The sequence below is a fragment of the Microtus pennsylvanicus genome, chromosome 3 (assembly GCF_037038515.1).
Source record: "Microtus pennsylvanicus isolate mMicPen1 chromosome 3, mMicPen1.hap1, whole genome shotgun sequence".
Classification (NCBI taxonomy): domain Eukaryota; kingdom Metazoa; phylum Chordata; class Mammalia; order Rodentia; family Cricetidae; genus Microtus; species Microtus pennsylvanicus.
In genome coordinates, this window is record NC_134581.1 from 100,116,389 (window position 1) to 100,134,004 (window position 17,616).

Below are 17,616 nucleotides of genomic sequence, written 5' to 3' on the forward strand. Positions count from 1 at the left end.
AGCCTACAGAGAAAACTCCAGGGCATTGAAGATAATAAACAGAGAATCCCTGTCTCAAAAAAATAAAAACAAAATGAAAACAAACAGGAAGCCGGGCATTGGTGGCATATGCCTTTAATACTAGCACTCAGGAGGCAGAGGTCAGCGTGGTCTACAGAGGAAGTTCAAGGACAGCTAGGGCTACACAGAAAAACCCTATCTCCAAAAAAAAAAAAAGAAAAGAAAAGAAACAGGCTTCTAAGGGTTGATAATTATAACAAAACAAAAACTAACACATTGCAACTGGGCAAAACAAACAGAAAGAAATAGCCCAAGAGAAGACCCAAGAAACAGGGACTCATTTGTTTAAATACTAAGGAATCCCATAAAAACATTGAACTGGAAGGTGTAGTATATACTCAAAGGACCTGATGTACACCTGGTGCAGGTTAAATGCTCAGATCCTTTGAAGCTGGTCATGGTGACCCATCCCTGTAAGTTCAGTCACAGGGAGGTGGAAACAGGAAAATCAGGAGTTCAAGATCATCCTCCGTATGGCAAGTTTTAGGCTAGCATAGACTGTATGAGACCTTGTCTCTAAACATAAACAAACACTTAGATCCCTGGAATATACTTGGTTCAAATGCAGGAACTGTCTTTCACCTACAGCAGTGTAGCATAGTGAAGTCACTTGGACATCTCTTACCTCAGTATATAAATTAGGTGTGATATTACAATAAGAATATGTCCTTAAACAAAAGGAAAAATGCCTACTTTCCAGAGTCGGGATGAGAAATAAGTGACTCAGTGCCTATAAAAATAACAGCCCATGCCTTTATCCAAAACCCCAGAGAGCAGATGTATTTCAGAATTGTGAATTTTTCAGTTTGGAAAGGTAGCAGCGTGCACATGTGATACGTTACATCATATCTTCAGCAGCTCTGTCACCAGCTGCTTTTAGATCCCTGCAGCAGAATGCATGAACATTCACACTAAGCAGGATCAATAAAAACCAGAATGGGCCTTGCTTTCTTTCAAATCATGTTTTGTTGCCAAAAGCATTACAACAGTTCTTGGAGCTTTTTGGATTTAGAGATAGCAGGAAAAGGACTTTTGAACAAATTAGGAAATTCTTTTTTTTTTTTTTTTTTGAGACAGGGTTTCTCTGTGGTTTTGGAGCCTGTTCTGGAACTAGCTCTTGTAGACCAGGCTGGTCTCGAACTCACAGAGATCCGCCTACCTCTGCCTCCTGAGTGCTGGGGTTAAAGGCGTGTGCCACCACCGCCCAGCTAGAAAATTCTTAAAGCTTTTACCCCAAGTAGGTTATATTTAATTCACACAATGATAATGGTGCACAGTGTCTGTTTTATAGATGGGTATGTCACTGTCCGTATTTCACAAATGAAAAAAAAAATTGAGGTACAGAGAGGTTAATGAATCTGGCCAGGATCACACAGCTAATAACTGGCAGAACAAGGATTCAAAACATAGAAGTCTAGCATTGGACTGAGGCTGATTGTCCAGTAGACCAGCCTTTCTGATTAGAGCAGTGCCTAACATAATAGTTTACATGTTTGTTTAAAGAAAGACATGGGTTTATAGTGAAGCTCTGTGATAAAAACGTGTTTAACATGCATGAGGCCCTGGAGTTGGTCTCTAGCACTTCAGAAAGAAGAAGCAGCCATGTATTCTTGATATGTATAATCTCAGCACTCAGGAGATGGAGGCAATAGTGTCAAGAGTTTAAACCGAGGCTAGAGAGATGGCTCAGAGGTTAAGAGCACTGGCTGCTCTTCCAGAGGTCCTGAGTTCAATTCCCAGCAACCACATGGTGGCTCATGACCATCTGTAATGAGATCCAGTGGTGTCTTCTGGCCTACATGCACATAGAACACTGTATATGTAGTAAATAAATAAATCTTTTTTTTTTTAAGTCTAAACCATTGAGGGACAGAAAAGTGTAGGTATTCAGTTTGAGAAGGCTTCATAAACCTAACTTGAACTTTGAGTGGTTTTTTTTTTTTTGGAAGATGACTATGCAATACAGGAAAGGAGCCCCATATGCAGTGAACAGTGTTTACAAGGGCCTAGCAAAAGGCACACCCTCAAAAAGTTAATGGGGTAGAAGACTGTAAGAGTCAAGTCAAGGACATTTCACTAGTTTTCTAGTACTGCTATATAAATTATCTCCAACTTGGGCTGGAGAGATGGCTCAGTGGTTAGGAGCATTGTCTGCTCTTCCAAAGGTCCTGAGTTCAATTCCCGGCAACCACATGGTGGCTCACAACCATCTGTAAAGAGGTCTGGTGCCCTCTTCTGGCCTGCAGACATGCACACAGACAGAATATTATATACATAATAAATAAATAAATATAAAAAAAATTATCTCCAACTTATGCACATCTCTAATCCCAGTACTCAGCAAGCTGAGACAGAAGTTCAAGACCAGCCTGAGCTACTTTTAATAAGACACTGTCTTTTTAAAATAACTACACATTTATCATGTGATAGTTCTGTAGCTCAGAAATCCAACACTGTTCTCACCAGGCTAACATTATTATTGTCTTGGCGGGACTTTAGTCCTTTTTTAGAGAATTGTTGCCTGTTCATTCAGGTTGTCCTTTGAGTTGTGATATTGAAATTTCCTTACTGGCTGTAGGTGGAGAGTCATTCCCGATTCGTGAACCTGCCCAACTTCTTTGTCTTGGAGCCTTCTCCAGATTCAGGGATGGCAGGAAAAATCCCTGCATGTTTGAAATCTACTGCCTCTCCTGCCATTCTGCCTCTAATGTTTCAGCCTTATTTTTCTGCTCTTAAAAGAGCTCATACAGTGAAGTTGATCTCAAATAAAACCAGAATGCTTGCTGTGTCTTAAGGTCTGTAATCTTAATTTCATTCAAAATTCCGTTTTGCTATGTAGCATAACACAGTCAGACTCTAACTAGGATATGGAACTCTTTGGGACTCAGGTTGTATTATCCTGTCTTCCCTCTAGCTCCTAATGATACATATTTGTCATGGTTGAGCTGATGGCTCAGTGGTAAAGAGTGCTGGCTGTTCTCTCAGAGAACCAGAGCTCAATTCCTAGAACCCATGTTGGGCAGCTCATAAATGGCTGTAACTCTAGCTCCAGGGGATCCATTGCCCTCTTCTGGTCTCCCTTGGCACCCATACACATGTTCACATACACACAGACATACATAAATATATATATATATATATATATATGTATATATATATACATAAATATTTCTTTTAACTCGCTTTCGTCCCACGTGAAATGCAAGAGGCATCCAAAGCTGTATAAGGGAGTTTAGGAGACGGTTTAGGGAATAGTTGTGGGATTTGGCAACAGAGGTGGAGACAAGGTAACAAGAAAGAAATCCCATTTGCTGTCCTCCTGGTACCTCTGGAAGGGTGTGAGCACTTCCCTAGTGATGGACCCATCTGTGACGCTGTGGCAGTTTCTGCTGCAGCTTTTGAGAGAACAAGGTAATGGCCACATCATCTCTTGGACCTCACGGGATGTTGGTGAATTTAAGTTAGTGGATGCAGAGGAGGTGGCCCGTCTATGGGGGCTGCGCAAGAACAAGACCAACATGAATTACGACAAGCTCAGCCAGGCATTGCGGTACTACTATGACAAGGTATGGCCTCAGAAACCAAGACTGGAAACCCTTGAAACCAGAAAACTATTTTCTGATTTTTTTTCCCTTTTGAGGCAGGGTCTCCCAGTGTAGTATAGATTTGTCTGAAACTTACTGCATAGCCTAAGCTGGCCTCAAATTCACTGTCCTCCTGCCTCCTACCCCCCAATTCCTGGAATTATACTTCTGGCCTAGAAATTTCATTTTCTGTCCCAGTTACTGTAGCTATAACTTTGAAAACAATATTAAAACTTATCAAATTCTGACCTATCCTCTAGTTTCCCGCAGGCTTTGAGATAATTGTGTTTTCTGGAACCCTCAGACTAATTGTGGGTTCCCCTGGTTACTTTATATATAATCTTCTCTCACTATAAAACAATCCATATTCTTTTTTTTATGTATTTTTTTATTGATAAAAGGAGAATAAAGAAAAGAAAGAAAAAAAAAACAAATTTCCACCTCCTCCCAGCCTCCCATTTCCCTCCCCCTCCTCCCATTCTTCTCCCCCTCCTCCCACCCCTCTCCCGTTCCCCCCACTTTTCTCCCCCTCCCTCTCCAGTCCAAAGAGCAGTCAGGGTTCCCTGCCCTGTGGTAAGTCCTAGGTCCTCCCCCCTCCGTCCATATCTAGGAAGGTGAACATCCAAACTGGCTAGGCTCCCACCAAGCCAGCACATTGCGTTGGATCAAAACCGCGTGCCATTGTCCTTGGCGTCTCATCAGACCTCATTGTTCGTCATGTTCAGAGAGTCCAGTTTTATCCCATGCTTTTTTTGGTAACAGTCCAGCTGGCCTTGGTGAGCTCCCAGTAGATCAGCTCCACTGTCTCAGTGGGTGGGTGCACCCCTCGTGGTCCCGACTTCTTTGCTCATGTTCTCCCTCCTTCTGCTCCTCCTTGGGACCTTGGGAGCTCTATCCAGTGTTCCAGTGTGGGTCTCTGTCTCTATCTCCATCCGTCGCCAGATGAAAGTTCTAGGATGATATGCATGATATTCGTCAGTATTGCTCTAGGATAGGGTCATTTCAGGTTCCCTATCCTCAGCTGCCCAAGGAACTAACTGGGGGCCTCAGCTTGGGCACCTGGGATCCCCTCTAGGGTCAAGTCTCCTGCCCATCCTAAAGTGGGTCCTTTAACTAAGAAATGGGGTTCCGTGCTCCCCTATCCAACCTTCCTTTATCCCAATCCTCCTGTTTCCCCAAGTCCCCCCTCCTTTCCTTCTACCTTTTCTCTCCCCATCTCCCCTTACCCCCATCGCACCCCACCCCCAACATCCCACTTTTCTCCCCGGCAATTTTGTATACTTCCCTTATCCAAGAGGATAACTATATGTTTTTCCTTGGGTTCACCTTCTTACTTAGCTTCTTTAGATTCGCCTATTGTAGACTCCGTGGTCCCTATTTATGGCTAGAAACCAATTATGAGTGAGTACATCCCATGTTCATCTTTTTGGGTCTGGGATACCTCACTCAGGATAGTGTTTTCTATTTCCATCCATTTGCATGCAAAATTCGAGAAGTCATTGTTTTTTACCGCAGCGTAGTACTCTAATGTGTATATATTCCATACTTTCTTCATCCATTCTTCCATTGAAGGGCATCTAGGTTGTTTCCAGGTTCTGGCTATTACAAATAATACTGCTATGAACATAGTTGAACAAATGCTTTTGACATATGATAGAGCATCTCTTGGGTAAATTCCCAAGAGTGGTATTGCTGGGTCGAGGGGTAGGTTGATCCCGAATTTCCTGAGAAACCGAAACACTGACTTCCACAGTGGTTGCACAAGATTGCATTCCCACCAGCAATGGATGAGTGTACCCCTTCCTCCACAGCCTCTCCAGCAAAGGCTATCCTTGGTGTTTTTGACTTTAGCCATTCTGACAGGTGTAAGATGATATCTCAAAGTTGTTTTGATTTGCATTTCCCTGATCGCTAAGGAGGTTGAACATGACCTTAAGTGTCTTTTGGCTATTTGAACTTCTTCTGTTGAGAATTCTCTGTTCAGTTCAGTGCCCCATTTTTTAATTGGGTTAATTAGCCTTTTAAAGTCTAGTTTCTTGAGTTCTCTATATATTTTGGAGATCAGACCTTTGTCTGTTGTGGGGTTGGTGAAGATCTTCTCCCAGTCAGTAGGTTGCCTTTGTGTCTTAGTGACAGTGTCCTTTGCTTTACAGAAGCTTCTCAGTTTTAGTAGGTCCCATTTATTCAATGTTGCCCTTAATGTCTGTGCTTCTGGGGTTATACCTAAGAAGCGATCACCTGTGCCCATCTGTTGTAGGGTATTTCCCACTTTCTCTTCTATCAGGTTCAGTGTTATCGGGCTGATATTGAGGTCTTTAATCCATTTGGACTTGAGTTTTGTGCACGGTGATAGATATGGGTCTATTTTCATTCTTCTACAGGTTGACATCCAGTTTTGCCAGCACCATTTGTTGAAGATGCTTTCTTTCTTCCATTGTATACGTTTAGCTCCTTTATCGAATATGAGGTGTTCATAGGTTTGTGGGATTAAATCCGGGTCTTCTATACGATTCCATTGGTCGACTTCTCTGTTTTTATGCCAGTACCACCCTGTTTTCATTACTGTAGCTCTGTAATAGAGTTTGAAGTCAGGGATGGTAATGCCTCCAGACAATCCTTTATTGTATAGGATTGTTTTGGCTATCCTGGGTTTTTTGTTTTTCCATATAAAGTTGATTATTGTCCTCTCCAGATCTGTGAAGAATTTTGATGGGATCTTGATGGGGATTGCATTGAATCTATAAATTGCCTTTGGTAGAATTGCCATTTTTACTATGTTGATCCTCCCAATCCAAGAGCAAGGGATGTCCATCCATTTTTTGGTATCCTCCTCAATTTCTTTCTTCAATGCCTTAAAGTTCTTATCAAATAGATCTTTCACTTCCTTGGTTAGATTTACCCCAAGATATTTTATGCTGTTTGTGGCTATCGTGAATGGAGAAGCTTCTCTGATTTCCCTCTCTGCTTCCATATCCTTTGTGTATAAGAGGGCGACTGATTTTTTGGAGTTGATCTTGTATCCTGCCACATTACTAAAGCTGTTTATCAGCTGTAAAAGTTCTTTGGTGGAGTTTTGGGGGTCGCTTATGTACACTATCATATCATCTGCGAATAACGAAAGTTTCACTTCTTCCTTTCCAATTCAAATCCCCTTGATCCCATTATGTTGTCTTATTGCTATTGCTAGAACTTCCAGCACTATATTGAAGAGGTATGGTGAAAGTGGACAGCCTTGTCGTGTTCCTGAGTTAAGCGGATGGCTTTGAGTTTCTCTCCGTTTAATTTGATGTTAGCTGTCGGTTTGCTGTATATAGCTTTTATTATATTTAGGTATGACCCTTGTATCCCTAATATCTCCAAGACTTTTAACATAAATGGATGTTGAATTTTGTCAAATGCTTTTTCAGCATCTAATGAAATGATCATATGGTTTTTTTCTTTCAGTTTGTTTATATGCTGGATTACATTGATAGATTTTCGTATGTTGAACCAGCCCTGCATCTCAGGAATGAAGCCCACTTGATCATAATGTATAATTTTTCGGATGTGTTCTTGGATTCGGTTTGCCAGTATTTTGTTGAGGATTTTTGCGTCGATATTCATGAGTGAGATCGGCCTGTAATTCTCTTTCCTGGTTGAGTCTTTGTGTGGTTTTGGTATCAGAATAACTGTAGCTTCATAAAAGGAATTTGGTAGTGACCCTTCTGTTTCTATATTGTGGAATACATTGAGGAGAATAGGAATTAGGTCTTCTTGGAAGTTCTGGTAGAATTCCGCATTGAACCCATCTGGCCCTGGGCTTTTTTTGGTAGGGAGGTTTTTGATAACAGCTTCTAATTCTTCGTGACTTACAGGTCTGTTTAGATTGTTCACCTGGTCCTGGTTTAATTTTGGTAAATGGTATTTATCTAAAAAAGTGTCCATTTCTTTTACATTTTCCAGTTTAGTGGCATACAGGCTTTTGTAGTAAGATCTAATGACTCTCTGAATTTCCTCTGTGTTTGTGGTTATGTCCCCCTTTTCATTCCTGATCTTATTAATTTGCGTGTTCTCTCTCTGCCGTTTGATTAGTTTGGATAGGGGTTTATCAATCTTGTTGATTTTCTCCAGGAACCAGCTTTTTGTTTCATTGATTCTTTGGACTGTTTTCTGTGTTTCTATTTTGTTGATTTCAGCCCTCAGTTTGATTATTTCCAATCTTCTACTCCTCCTAGGTGAGTCTGCTTCTTTTTTTTCTAGAGCTTTCAGGTGGGCTGTTAAGTCTTCAATATGTGCTTTCTCTGTTTTCTTTAAGTGGGCACTTAGTGCGATGAACTTTCCTCTTAGCACTGCTTTCATAGTGTCCCATAAGTTTGAGTATGTTGTTTCTTTATTTTCATTGAATTCAAGGAAGACTTTAATTTCTTTCTTTATTTCTTCCTTAATCCAGGTATGGTTCAGTAGTTGACTGTTCAGTTTCCATGAGTTTGTAGGCTTTCTGGGGGTAGCATTGTTGTTGAATTCTAACTTTAATCCATGGTGATCTGATAAGACGCAGGTGGTTACTAATATTTTTTTGTAACTGTGTAAGTTAGCTTTGCTACCGAGTATGTGGTCAATTTTCGAGAAGGTTCCATGCGCTGCAGAGAAGAAGGTATATTCTTTCCTGTTCGGGTGGAATAATCTATAGATGTCTGTTAAGTCCATTTGCTTCATTACCTCCATTAATTCTTTAATTTCTCTGTTAGGTTTCTGTTTGATTGACCTGTCCATTGGTGAGAGAGGAGTGTTGAAGTCTCCTACTATTAGTGTGTGTGGTTTGATGGCTGCCTTGAGTTTTAGTAATGTTTCTTTTACATACGTGGGTGCTTTTATATTAGGGGCGTAGATATTCAGAATTGAGACTTCATCCTGATGAATTGTTCCTGTTATGAGTATAAAATGTCCCTCTCCATCTCTTCTGATTGATTTAAGTTTGAAGTCCACTTTGTTAGAAATTAGTATGGCCACACCTGCTTGTTTCTTAGGTCCATTTGCTTGATAGGCCTTTTCCCAGCCCTTTACTCTGAGTAGGTGCCTGTCTTTGTGGTTGAGGTGTGTTTCTTGTAGACAGCAGAATGTTGGATCCTGTTTTCGAATCCAATCCCTTAGTCTGTGCCTTTTTATAGGTGAGTTGAGCCCATTGACATTAAGTGATATTAATGACCAGTGGTTGTTAACTCCGGTCACTTTTTTAGTAGTAGGGTTTGTGTGTTTCCCTTCTTTGAGATGCGCTGGTGAAAGGTCTCTAGATGACTGAGTTATTGTGGGCATTGTTGGACTCCTTGGTTAGTGATTTTCCTTCTATAATTTTCTGTAAGGCTGGATTTGTGGCTACGTATTGTTTAAATTTGTTTTTATCCTGGAAAATTTTGTTTTCTCCATTTATAGTGAACGAAAGCTTGGCTGGATATAGTAGTCTGGGCTTGCATCCATGATCTCTTAGTTTTTGCAGTACATCTATCCAGGACCTTCTGGCTTTCATGGTTTCCATAGAGAAGTCAGGTGTAAGTCTGATAGGTTTACCTTTATAAGTAACTTGGCCTTTTTCCTTTGCAGCTCTTAATATTCTTTCTTTATTCTGTATATTTTGTGTTTTGATTATTATATGGCGAGGGGATGTTTTCTTTTGATCCAGCCTATTTGGTGTTCTGTATTCTTCTTGAACCTTCATAGGTACCTCTTTCTTCAGGTTGGGAAAGTTTTCTTCTATAATTTTATTAAGTATATTTTCTGTACCGTTGAGCTGCACTTCTTCTCCTTCTTCTATTCCAATTATTCTTAGGTTTGGTCTTTTTATTGTGTCCCAAATTTCCTGAATGTTTTGTGATGAGAATTTGTTGGTTTTGCTGTTTTCTTTGATCAGTGTGTTTATTTTCTCTATGGTATCTTCAGTGTCTGATATTCTCTCTTCTATCTCTTGTAATCTGTTGTTAGTACCTGTCTCTGTCGTTCCTGTTCGTTTACCCAGATTTTCCATCTCCATTCTTCCCTCGGTTTGTGCTTTCTTCAATGCTTCCATTTCATTCTTCATGTCTTGAACCGCTTCCCTAACCTGTTTGATTGCTTTTTCTTGTTTCTCTCGGTTTTCTTGCGTGTCTTTGAGCGATTTATTCATTTCCTCTACCTTTTTGTTTGTAATCTCTAATTGTTTATGGCAGTTTTTCACCTCCTGTTTAAGGTCCTCTATTATTTTCATATAGTTAACTTTTGAGTCGATTTCTTCTATTTCTTCAGGAGTAGGGTGTACAATTCTTCTTATTTCGGGATCCCTGGTTTCTGGTGGTGTCATGTTGCCTTTCAGGTTGTTGGAGGAATTCTTGTATTGGCGCCTTCCCATCTCTTCCTTCAAATGGAGCCAGGAGAGGCCTGGTCTCTTGGTCCAGTCTTTGCTGTGATTGACTCTCTGGGTATATCTCTTCAGTGTAGAAGTAGGAACCGTTCCCGCCCCTGGATAGCACACACTCACCCGTCCTGATGGGGTTCCTCAGCAACTAAACAGGGCCGCCAGTAGCCCAATGATCCAGGGCCAACAGGATGAATGGAGCAAGGGGGGGATGGTATCCAGGAGCGCGCAGGAAGCCTGGCGCCAGAGCTGAAGGTGCCCGGCTCCCTTACAGGGGACCCTGAGGTCTGCCCGGTAGGCAGGCACTCACCGCTCTGGGTGGGTCGCCTTAGTTTAGGAGCTTAAAACTGTACTTGAGCACTGGTCCTAGCATACAACAGGGCAGGGTTGGGGAGGGGTGCAGGGGGGGCTGGATCGTGGGAAAGAGAGACAGCCCTGCAGAAGGAGCTGGGGGAGGGGGTTTGTGCTCTCTTCCGGGACAGTCCGCCCCTGGATAGCACACACTCACCCGTCCTGATGAGATTCCTCAGCAACTAAGCAGGGCCGCCAGTAGCCCAATGATCCAGGGCCAACAGGATGAATGGAGCAAGGGGGGGATGGTATCCAGGAGCGCGCAGGAAGCCTGGCGCCAGAGCTGAAGGTGCCCGGCTCCCTTACAGGGGACCCTGAGGTCTGCCCGGTAGGCAGGCACTCACCGCTCTGGGTGGGTCGCCTTAGTTTAGGAGCTTAAAACTGTACTTGAGCACTGGTCCTAGCATACAGCAGGGCAGGGTTGGGGAGGGGTGCAGGGGGGGCTGGATCGTGGGAAAGAGAGACAGCCCTGCAGAAGGAGCTGGGGGAGGGGGTTTGTGCTCTCTTCCGGGACAGTCCGCCCCTGGATAGCACACACTCACCCGTCCTGATGAGATTCCTCAGCAACTAAGCAGGGCCGCCTGTAGCCCAATGATCCAGGGCCAACAGGATGAATAGAGCAAGGGGGGGATGGTATCCAGGAGCGCGCAGGAAGCCTGGCGCCAGAGCTGAAGGTGCCCGGCTCCCTTACAGGGGACCCTGAGGTCTGCCCGGTAGGCAGGCACTCACCGCTCTGGGTGGGTCGCCTTAGTTTAGGAGCTTAAAACTGTACTTGAGCACTGGTCCTAGCATACAGCAGGGCAGGGTTGGGGAGGGGTGCAGGGGGGGCTCACAATCCATATTCTTATCCCTAGACTCAAAATCATCCTGACGTTATAATACTAACATTCCTTACTTCACTTTCTAGAAACCCCAATATCTTTAATCAATTGTTTTATTTTCTCCTATTCCTTTATTTTGTTTTTATTTTTGAAGCAGGTCTCTTGGTGTTACTGAGGATGGCCTCAAACTCTCATTCCTCTTGTCTTAGTCTCCAGAGTGCTAGGCTTCCAGGTCTTTGCCTTCAACTAAATGCTCCAGAATAACGTGTAGTGCCAGCTCCAAGCCCACTCCTCTTAGATTCCTAGACCAGCACCACAGTGTCTATATCACTGCTGCAGTTCAAGTTTTACATTTTCTCATCTTACATTCTCAGACTCCCAGATCTGCATAATATTTCCTCTCTTCCATATTTATACTAATAATTTCCTATTTCTTCAGTATAAACCTTCAAAACAATATTAATAATTATCCCTTTTCATTCATCTTCTGAAAAATATAAGGATACTCTGAAATACTTGACCAGCATTAAGACTTCCACCAAAATACCTAGCGTCCCCAGATTCCTCCAAAAAAAAAAATAGTAATTCTCACCTGTGCTATGTGTCCTTGAAAGTTTATGGCATATATTCCAGTTTCATACATTACCCTTTCGGTTCAAACCTCTAAAGCAGTGTTAATGACTACCTCATTCTGATCCTCTCTGAGACCACCAGGACATCCCTGGAACCCTCCAAACCATATGTATCTTTCTTAGGGTTTCTATTGCTGTGACAAAAACCTCTGACCAAAGAGCAAGCTGGGGAGGACAGGGTTTTTATTATTATTATTATTACTAATTTATTTTTTAAAAGGCCAATCCAAATTCCCACTCCCTCCCCTCCTCCCATTCCCTACACCCCTCCTACCCCATCCCTACCCCCTAATCCTCAGAGAGGGTAAGGCACTTTGTTTTGTGGAAGGTCCAAGGCCCTCCCTACTACATCTAGGCTGAGCAAGGTATCCATCCAAAGAGAATAGGATTCCCAAAAAGCCAGTACATACAGTAGAGACAAATCCCAGTACCCTCAGTCTGCACCACCCATGCAACTGTCAACCACATTCAGAGGGACTACTTTTTTCCTATGCTTGTTCCTTCCCAGTCCAGCTAGAGCTGGTGAGCTCCCATTTGTAACATGGAGGGTCCTGTTTGTTTGGGTTTCTGTCCTGCCTGGTAATCCACAACTGTTTAGCCCCAAAGAAAATCACACGTAGGTCTCCATAAATTATAAGCTGATTGGCCCATTAGCTCTAGCCTCTCACTGGCTAACTCTCACATCTTGATTAACCCATTTTTTTGATCTATGTTAGCCATGTGGCTCAGTACCTTTTTTCAGTGGGCAGAACACATCCTGCTGCTTCGGTGGTCTGGGCAGGAGTGGGAGGAATCAACTTCCTCCTTCCCAGAATTCTCCTGTTCTCATTACATCATTTCTACTTGCTGTCTGGTTTTCCTGCCTATACTTTCTGCCTGGCCAATCAGTGTTTATTTTAAACATGATTGACAGATTACAGATAATTCCCCCGCACCACTTCCCCCTCTTTTTTTTTTTTTAAAAAAAGGAAAGTATCCATAGTCCATTTTTTGGGAATGTGGGCGTAGTATTCCAGGCTACTTCCAGCTGGTTGGGGGTGCTGATAATCTTATGGGGACCTAAAGAAAATTTAGAGTTATGATCAAGTCCTGACTGAAGTATCCTGTGAGTCTTGATCATCTCAGGCAGCAGTCTTGAACCTGTTCTGGATGAAGAACTCAGGCATCTGGGCCATCTATTTATGCCAGAGATTTTTCAGGTGGTCTTCCTTGATCAAATTGGATTTTTCTTAACTCTGAATAAATCCACAGCCTTTCATTTTCTGTGGAAACAAAAGCAAAATCTCTTCTCCAAAGTAACATAACTTTGACTTCAATTTTGAAGTCAAGGTATTTTCAAAATACCTATCTTAAATTAATTCTGCAGCATTTATAAACAAATATCTTTTAGCAGCTGTTGCTCCTTCCTCAGCATTCAAACAATTTAAAGAGAGCATAATAGCATACAGTATCAAGATTCTCTGTGTATTTTCCATCTTTACATGGCTTTATTTTAACCTCTATTGCTTTTATTTTTACTTTTACTTTTTGAGACAGGTTCTCTGTATATCTTTGTCCTGGAATAACTCTGTAGACCAGGCTGTCCTTGAACTTACAGAGATCTGTCTGTCTCTGCCTCCCAGGCAAATCCTACCAGCGTGCGCCACCACAACCGGCTACTCTCTTTCTTTCTTTCTTTCTTTCTTTCTTTCTTTCTTTCTTTCTTTCTTTCTTTCTTTCCAGAACTTTAACCTTTAGCCTGTATATATTTTTTAACACACTATAAACCATTTAGAGGTTTTCTTCCTCTTTGGATCTCTCTTTACTGTATATCTCTCTTTTTCTGATCACATGGGTCTTTAATTTGCTAAGAAATATGGAGAAGTTTTTTGCCACAACTCTATGGCATTCCAAGGTCCTTGCCAGAAAGCAAGCTGCAACAGTGTGTGCATAAACAACACTCAAAAGCTCCTATGACATTTCAAGATCCTTGCCAGGAAGCAAACTGCAACAGTGTGTCCATACCTCCATAGTCGGGATGGCCTGCTTGAAAGAGTCAGAGTTTTCCCTGGCAGGACAGCCCAGAAAGCCAGCATTTTAAAACAGTGCAGCTTTTTTTCCTGCTACAGCTAAAAACCAAAATGCTTTATTCTAGTCTTTCCTAAGCTTTCTCAGCCTTTCTGTGGATGCAATTATCCATGTGGGCACCATTTGTAACATGAGGGCCGGGCTTGCTTGTTGGGGTTTTCTGTCCCACCTGGTTCCCCACTGCCAGCAAGCCCCAAAGAAAATCACACAGAGATCTCTATAAGTTATAAATCTTATTGGCCCATTTGCTTAGGCTACTTATTAGTTCTGGTAGCTTATATTAACCCATTATTCTGGTCTATTTTTGCCATATGGCTCAGTAACTTTTTCAGCTGGCAAATCACATCCTGCTTCCTCAGTGGTCTGGACAGGAGTGGGAGGAATCAACTTCCTCCTTCCCAGAATTCTCCTGTTCTCATTGCATCATTTCTACTTGCTGTCTAGTTTTCCTGCCTGTACTTTCTGCCTGGCCAATCAGAATTTATTTAAAACATGATTGACAGATTACAGACAATTCTCCCACAGACTACACTGAACCTGATAGAAAAGAAAGTGAGATGTAGACTGCAACATATGAGCACAGGAGACCACTTCCTAATATAACCCCAGTAGCACAGACACTGAGAGCAACAATAAATAAATGGGAACTCCTGAAACTGAGAAGCTTCTGTAAATCAAAGGACACAGTCAATTAGACCAAAAGGCAGCCTACTGAATAGGAAAAGATGTTCACCAACCCCACATCAGACAAAGGACTGATCTCCAAAATATATAAAGAATTCAAGAAATTAAACATTAAAATCCTAAATAGCCCAATTAAAAATGGTGTACTGAAATAAGCAGAGAATTCTCAACAGAAGAATTTCAAATGGACAAAAGATATTTAAGAAAATGTTCAACTTCCTTAGCTATCAGGGAAATGCAAATCAAAACAACCCTGAGATACCATCTTACTCTTGTTAGAATGGCTAAATTTAAAAACACTAATGATAGTTTATGGTGGAGAGGATGTGGAGTAAGGGGAACTCTCCATTGCTGGTGGTATTGCAAACTTGTACAACCACTTTGCAAATCAGTATGTTGGTTTCTCAGAAAATTGGGAATGAACCTACCTCAGGTTCATTCCACTCTTGTGAATATACTGAAAAGATGCTCAATCATGCTACAAAAGCATTTGTTCAACTATGTTCATAGCAACATTATTTGTAATAGCCAGAATCTAGAAACAACCTAGATGCCCCTCAACTGAAGAATTACTCAGTGGTAAAAAACAATGAGAGCTTGAATTTTTCATGCAAATGGATGGAATTAGAAAACAGTATCCTGAGTGAGACCCCCAAAATGAATATGGTATATATTCTCTCATAAGTGGATACTAGGGTGGGAAGGTGTGTGACGGGTTGGGAGGAGGGAAGGGGAGGGAGTGGGAATTTGGATTGGTATATTTTTAAAAATTCTTATAAATTAAAAAAGTAAGTTAATACAAAAAGAAACTTCGAATTGTATAAATTCCTTTTCCAATAAAGCTTACCTGTCCTAGGTATTTTGATAAAATACTACAAAATGGACTAACTCCAGGGCAATATGCCTTTAGTAATATTTCTTCATTCTGGTAAACTCTTACAACCCTTTCTCTGATGGCCTCTGTGAGAATCACTTGTTTCTACATATATCATCTTCAAACCTTCTAAGAAAAAAATATATATTAAAGAGGTTTACTTTGATATAACTATTCCAAGAACACAGTAAAAAGATCCCTATTGCTACAACTACACATGAAGAAGAAAGTAAAATTTCCATCTATTTCCTTTGGAGAAAATAATCCTTCTAATAAAGGACACCATGAAGAAGTTATATATAGTTTTATCTTCTAAAACTGCAGAAAGTTTATACCCTTGAATTTTCATTGTGAGTACACAAGCTAAAAGAGCTAAAACCTGGCAAGCAGAAGTGACTCAACAGTTAGAAAGCCCTTCCAGCTCCTCTAGAGGACTGAAGATTTGTTCTCAGTACTCACATCAGGGGGCTCACAAAAGCTTTTAACTCCTACACAGGGGAAACTACACCATTTTCTGGTCTCTGGGTATCTGCACACAACTGGCTTGTGCACAAAAATAAAAACATATATTCAAAAATTTCAAAATTAAGAAAAAACCAGATTATAGTTCTGTCAAATGTTGTTAGTGAAATAAAATTTTGATATTCTACATGTTTCAGATAGTTTCTTCATTTTTCCATTTTCTGATTTTGTGTCTTATGATTTAGTTTCTGAGAAAATTATCAGCTGAATATTCTCAGGTAAGTGTATTTTCAAATATACCTGAATGTATAAACATTTAACATTGTCTTCTGACTTAGGTAAACATTTATTGTTTTTATTGCCTGCACAAAATATTTTTTATACTTGATTCTAAGGTAATATTAATTGATAAAATACAAACGATGAAATAAATTTTTATCTTTTTATTTGATACACAAAAATTTTATTATGCAATATTTCAAAATATATATTATTGTAATTTGCATGTATCCAGTATCTACTACCTTCCCTCATTCTTTTTTCCCAAAGCTTCTGCTGACCCATTTCCACACAATCTTGTCCTATCTTCATTTAAATTTAGTGTTACATATAGAAGAATTAATGGCATTTTGCTTTTATTATTTCCGATTACCATTTATCTTACAACCCTGTCTCAGCATCCCAAGTAAGGTCCTCGTATCATAGATAGGCATATTGTGCCACACTTAGTTACAATTATTTTTTCTTTTTTACAAATAATTATTTTACAGTGGTAACTCTATATATTTTTCATTTTCCCCTCCTTCGCTTCCTCCCTTCTTCCCTCCCTCCCTCCCTCCCTCTCTCTCTCTCTTTCTTTTTTCCTCTTCTTTTCTTTTTTTAAAATTTATTTATTTATTTTACAATATTCTGTCTGTGTGTATGTCTGCAGGCCAGAAGAGGGCACCAGACTTCATTACAGATAGTTGTGAGCCACCATGTGGTTGCTGGGAATTGAACTTAGGACCTTTGGAAGAGCAGGCAATGCTCTTAACCACTGAGCCATCTCTCCAGCCCCTCCTCTTCTTTTCTTTGGTAAATTCTGATGGTAGATCCCAAATTCTTGCACATGCTAAACATGAATATGGATTATGTAGTTACATCTATTCCTTACCTTGCGTCATATTCTTTAAATTCTACAGGGTCTCAAGGGAAGATCTAAGATTAAATTCACCTTTTTGGTTTGCTATAATCTAGTAAAATATTCTATTTCTTAGATATATATCTAATCCAAACTTTCATCATAGGTTTGTTATATTTTTGGATCAAATTGAACCCACTTATGTACATTTGAAGACCATAGGACCACACTGGAAGCAAAGCTTTGTCTGGAACTATAGTTTGACCTTCTTAAGATATCTTAAGATATTTTCTATTCATTCATTTTTATGGTGATTGCATTTTCTCTAAAATCATCTACCTTTAGTTGGCCTTCTTATAACATCCTAAGATCTTTTCAATTCAAATTTTTTCTTAGGACAATTGTATTTCCTTTAAAGTAAGTTATCTTAATTTTAAAATTGAATGTTTCTTTCTCCTAACATGTCAAAACATGATTTAATTCCTCAGTGAAACTTAGTAATATGTTCAGTCAATATGGAAAAATTATTTCAAGTTTCCAAGATATTTAATTTTGATAAAAATTCAAGTGAGAATGAACAGAAAATATCTCACATGA

General features: G+C 40.5%; 1 protein-coding gene across 1 annotated transcript in view; it reads left to right on the plus strand.

The window, feature by feature from the left end:
- The first annotated feature begins 3,387 nt into the window (after window positions 1-3,387).
- LOC142846355 (ETS domain-containing protein Elk-1-like) overlaps window positions 3,388-17,616 on the plus strand; it is a 37,214-nt gene continuing 22,985 nt past the window's right edge. The window contains exons 1-2 of the mRNA XM_075966761.1: window positions 3,388-3,626; window positions 16,145-16,177. Coding sequence (XP_075822876.1) covers window positions 3,417-3,626; window positions 16,145-16,177 — 243 coding nt within the window. The 5' untranslated portion in view covers window positions 3,388-3,416. The remainder of the gene's footprint in view (window positions 3,627-16,144; window positions 16,178-17,616) is intronic.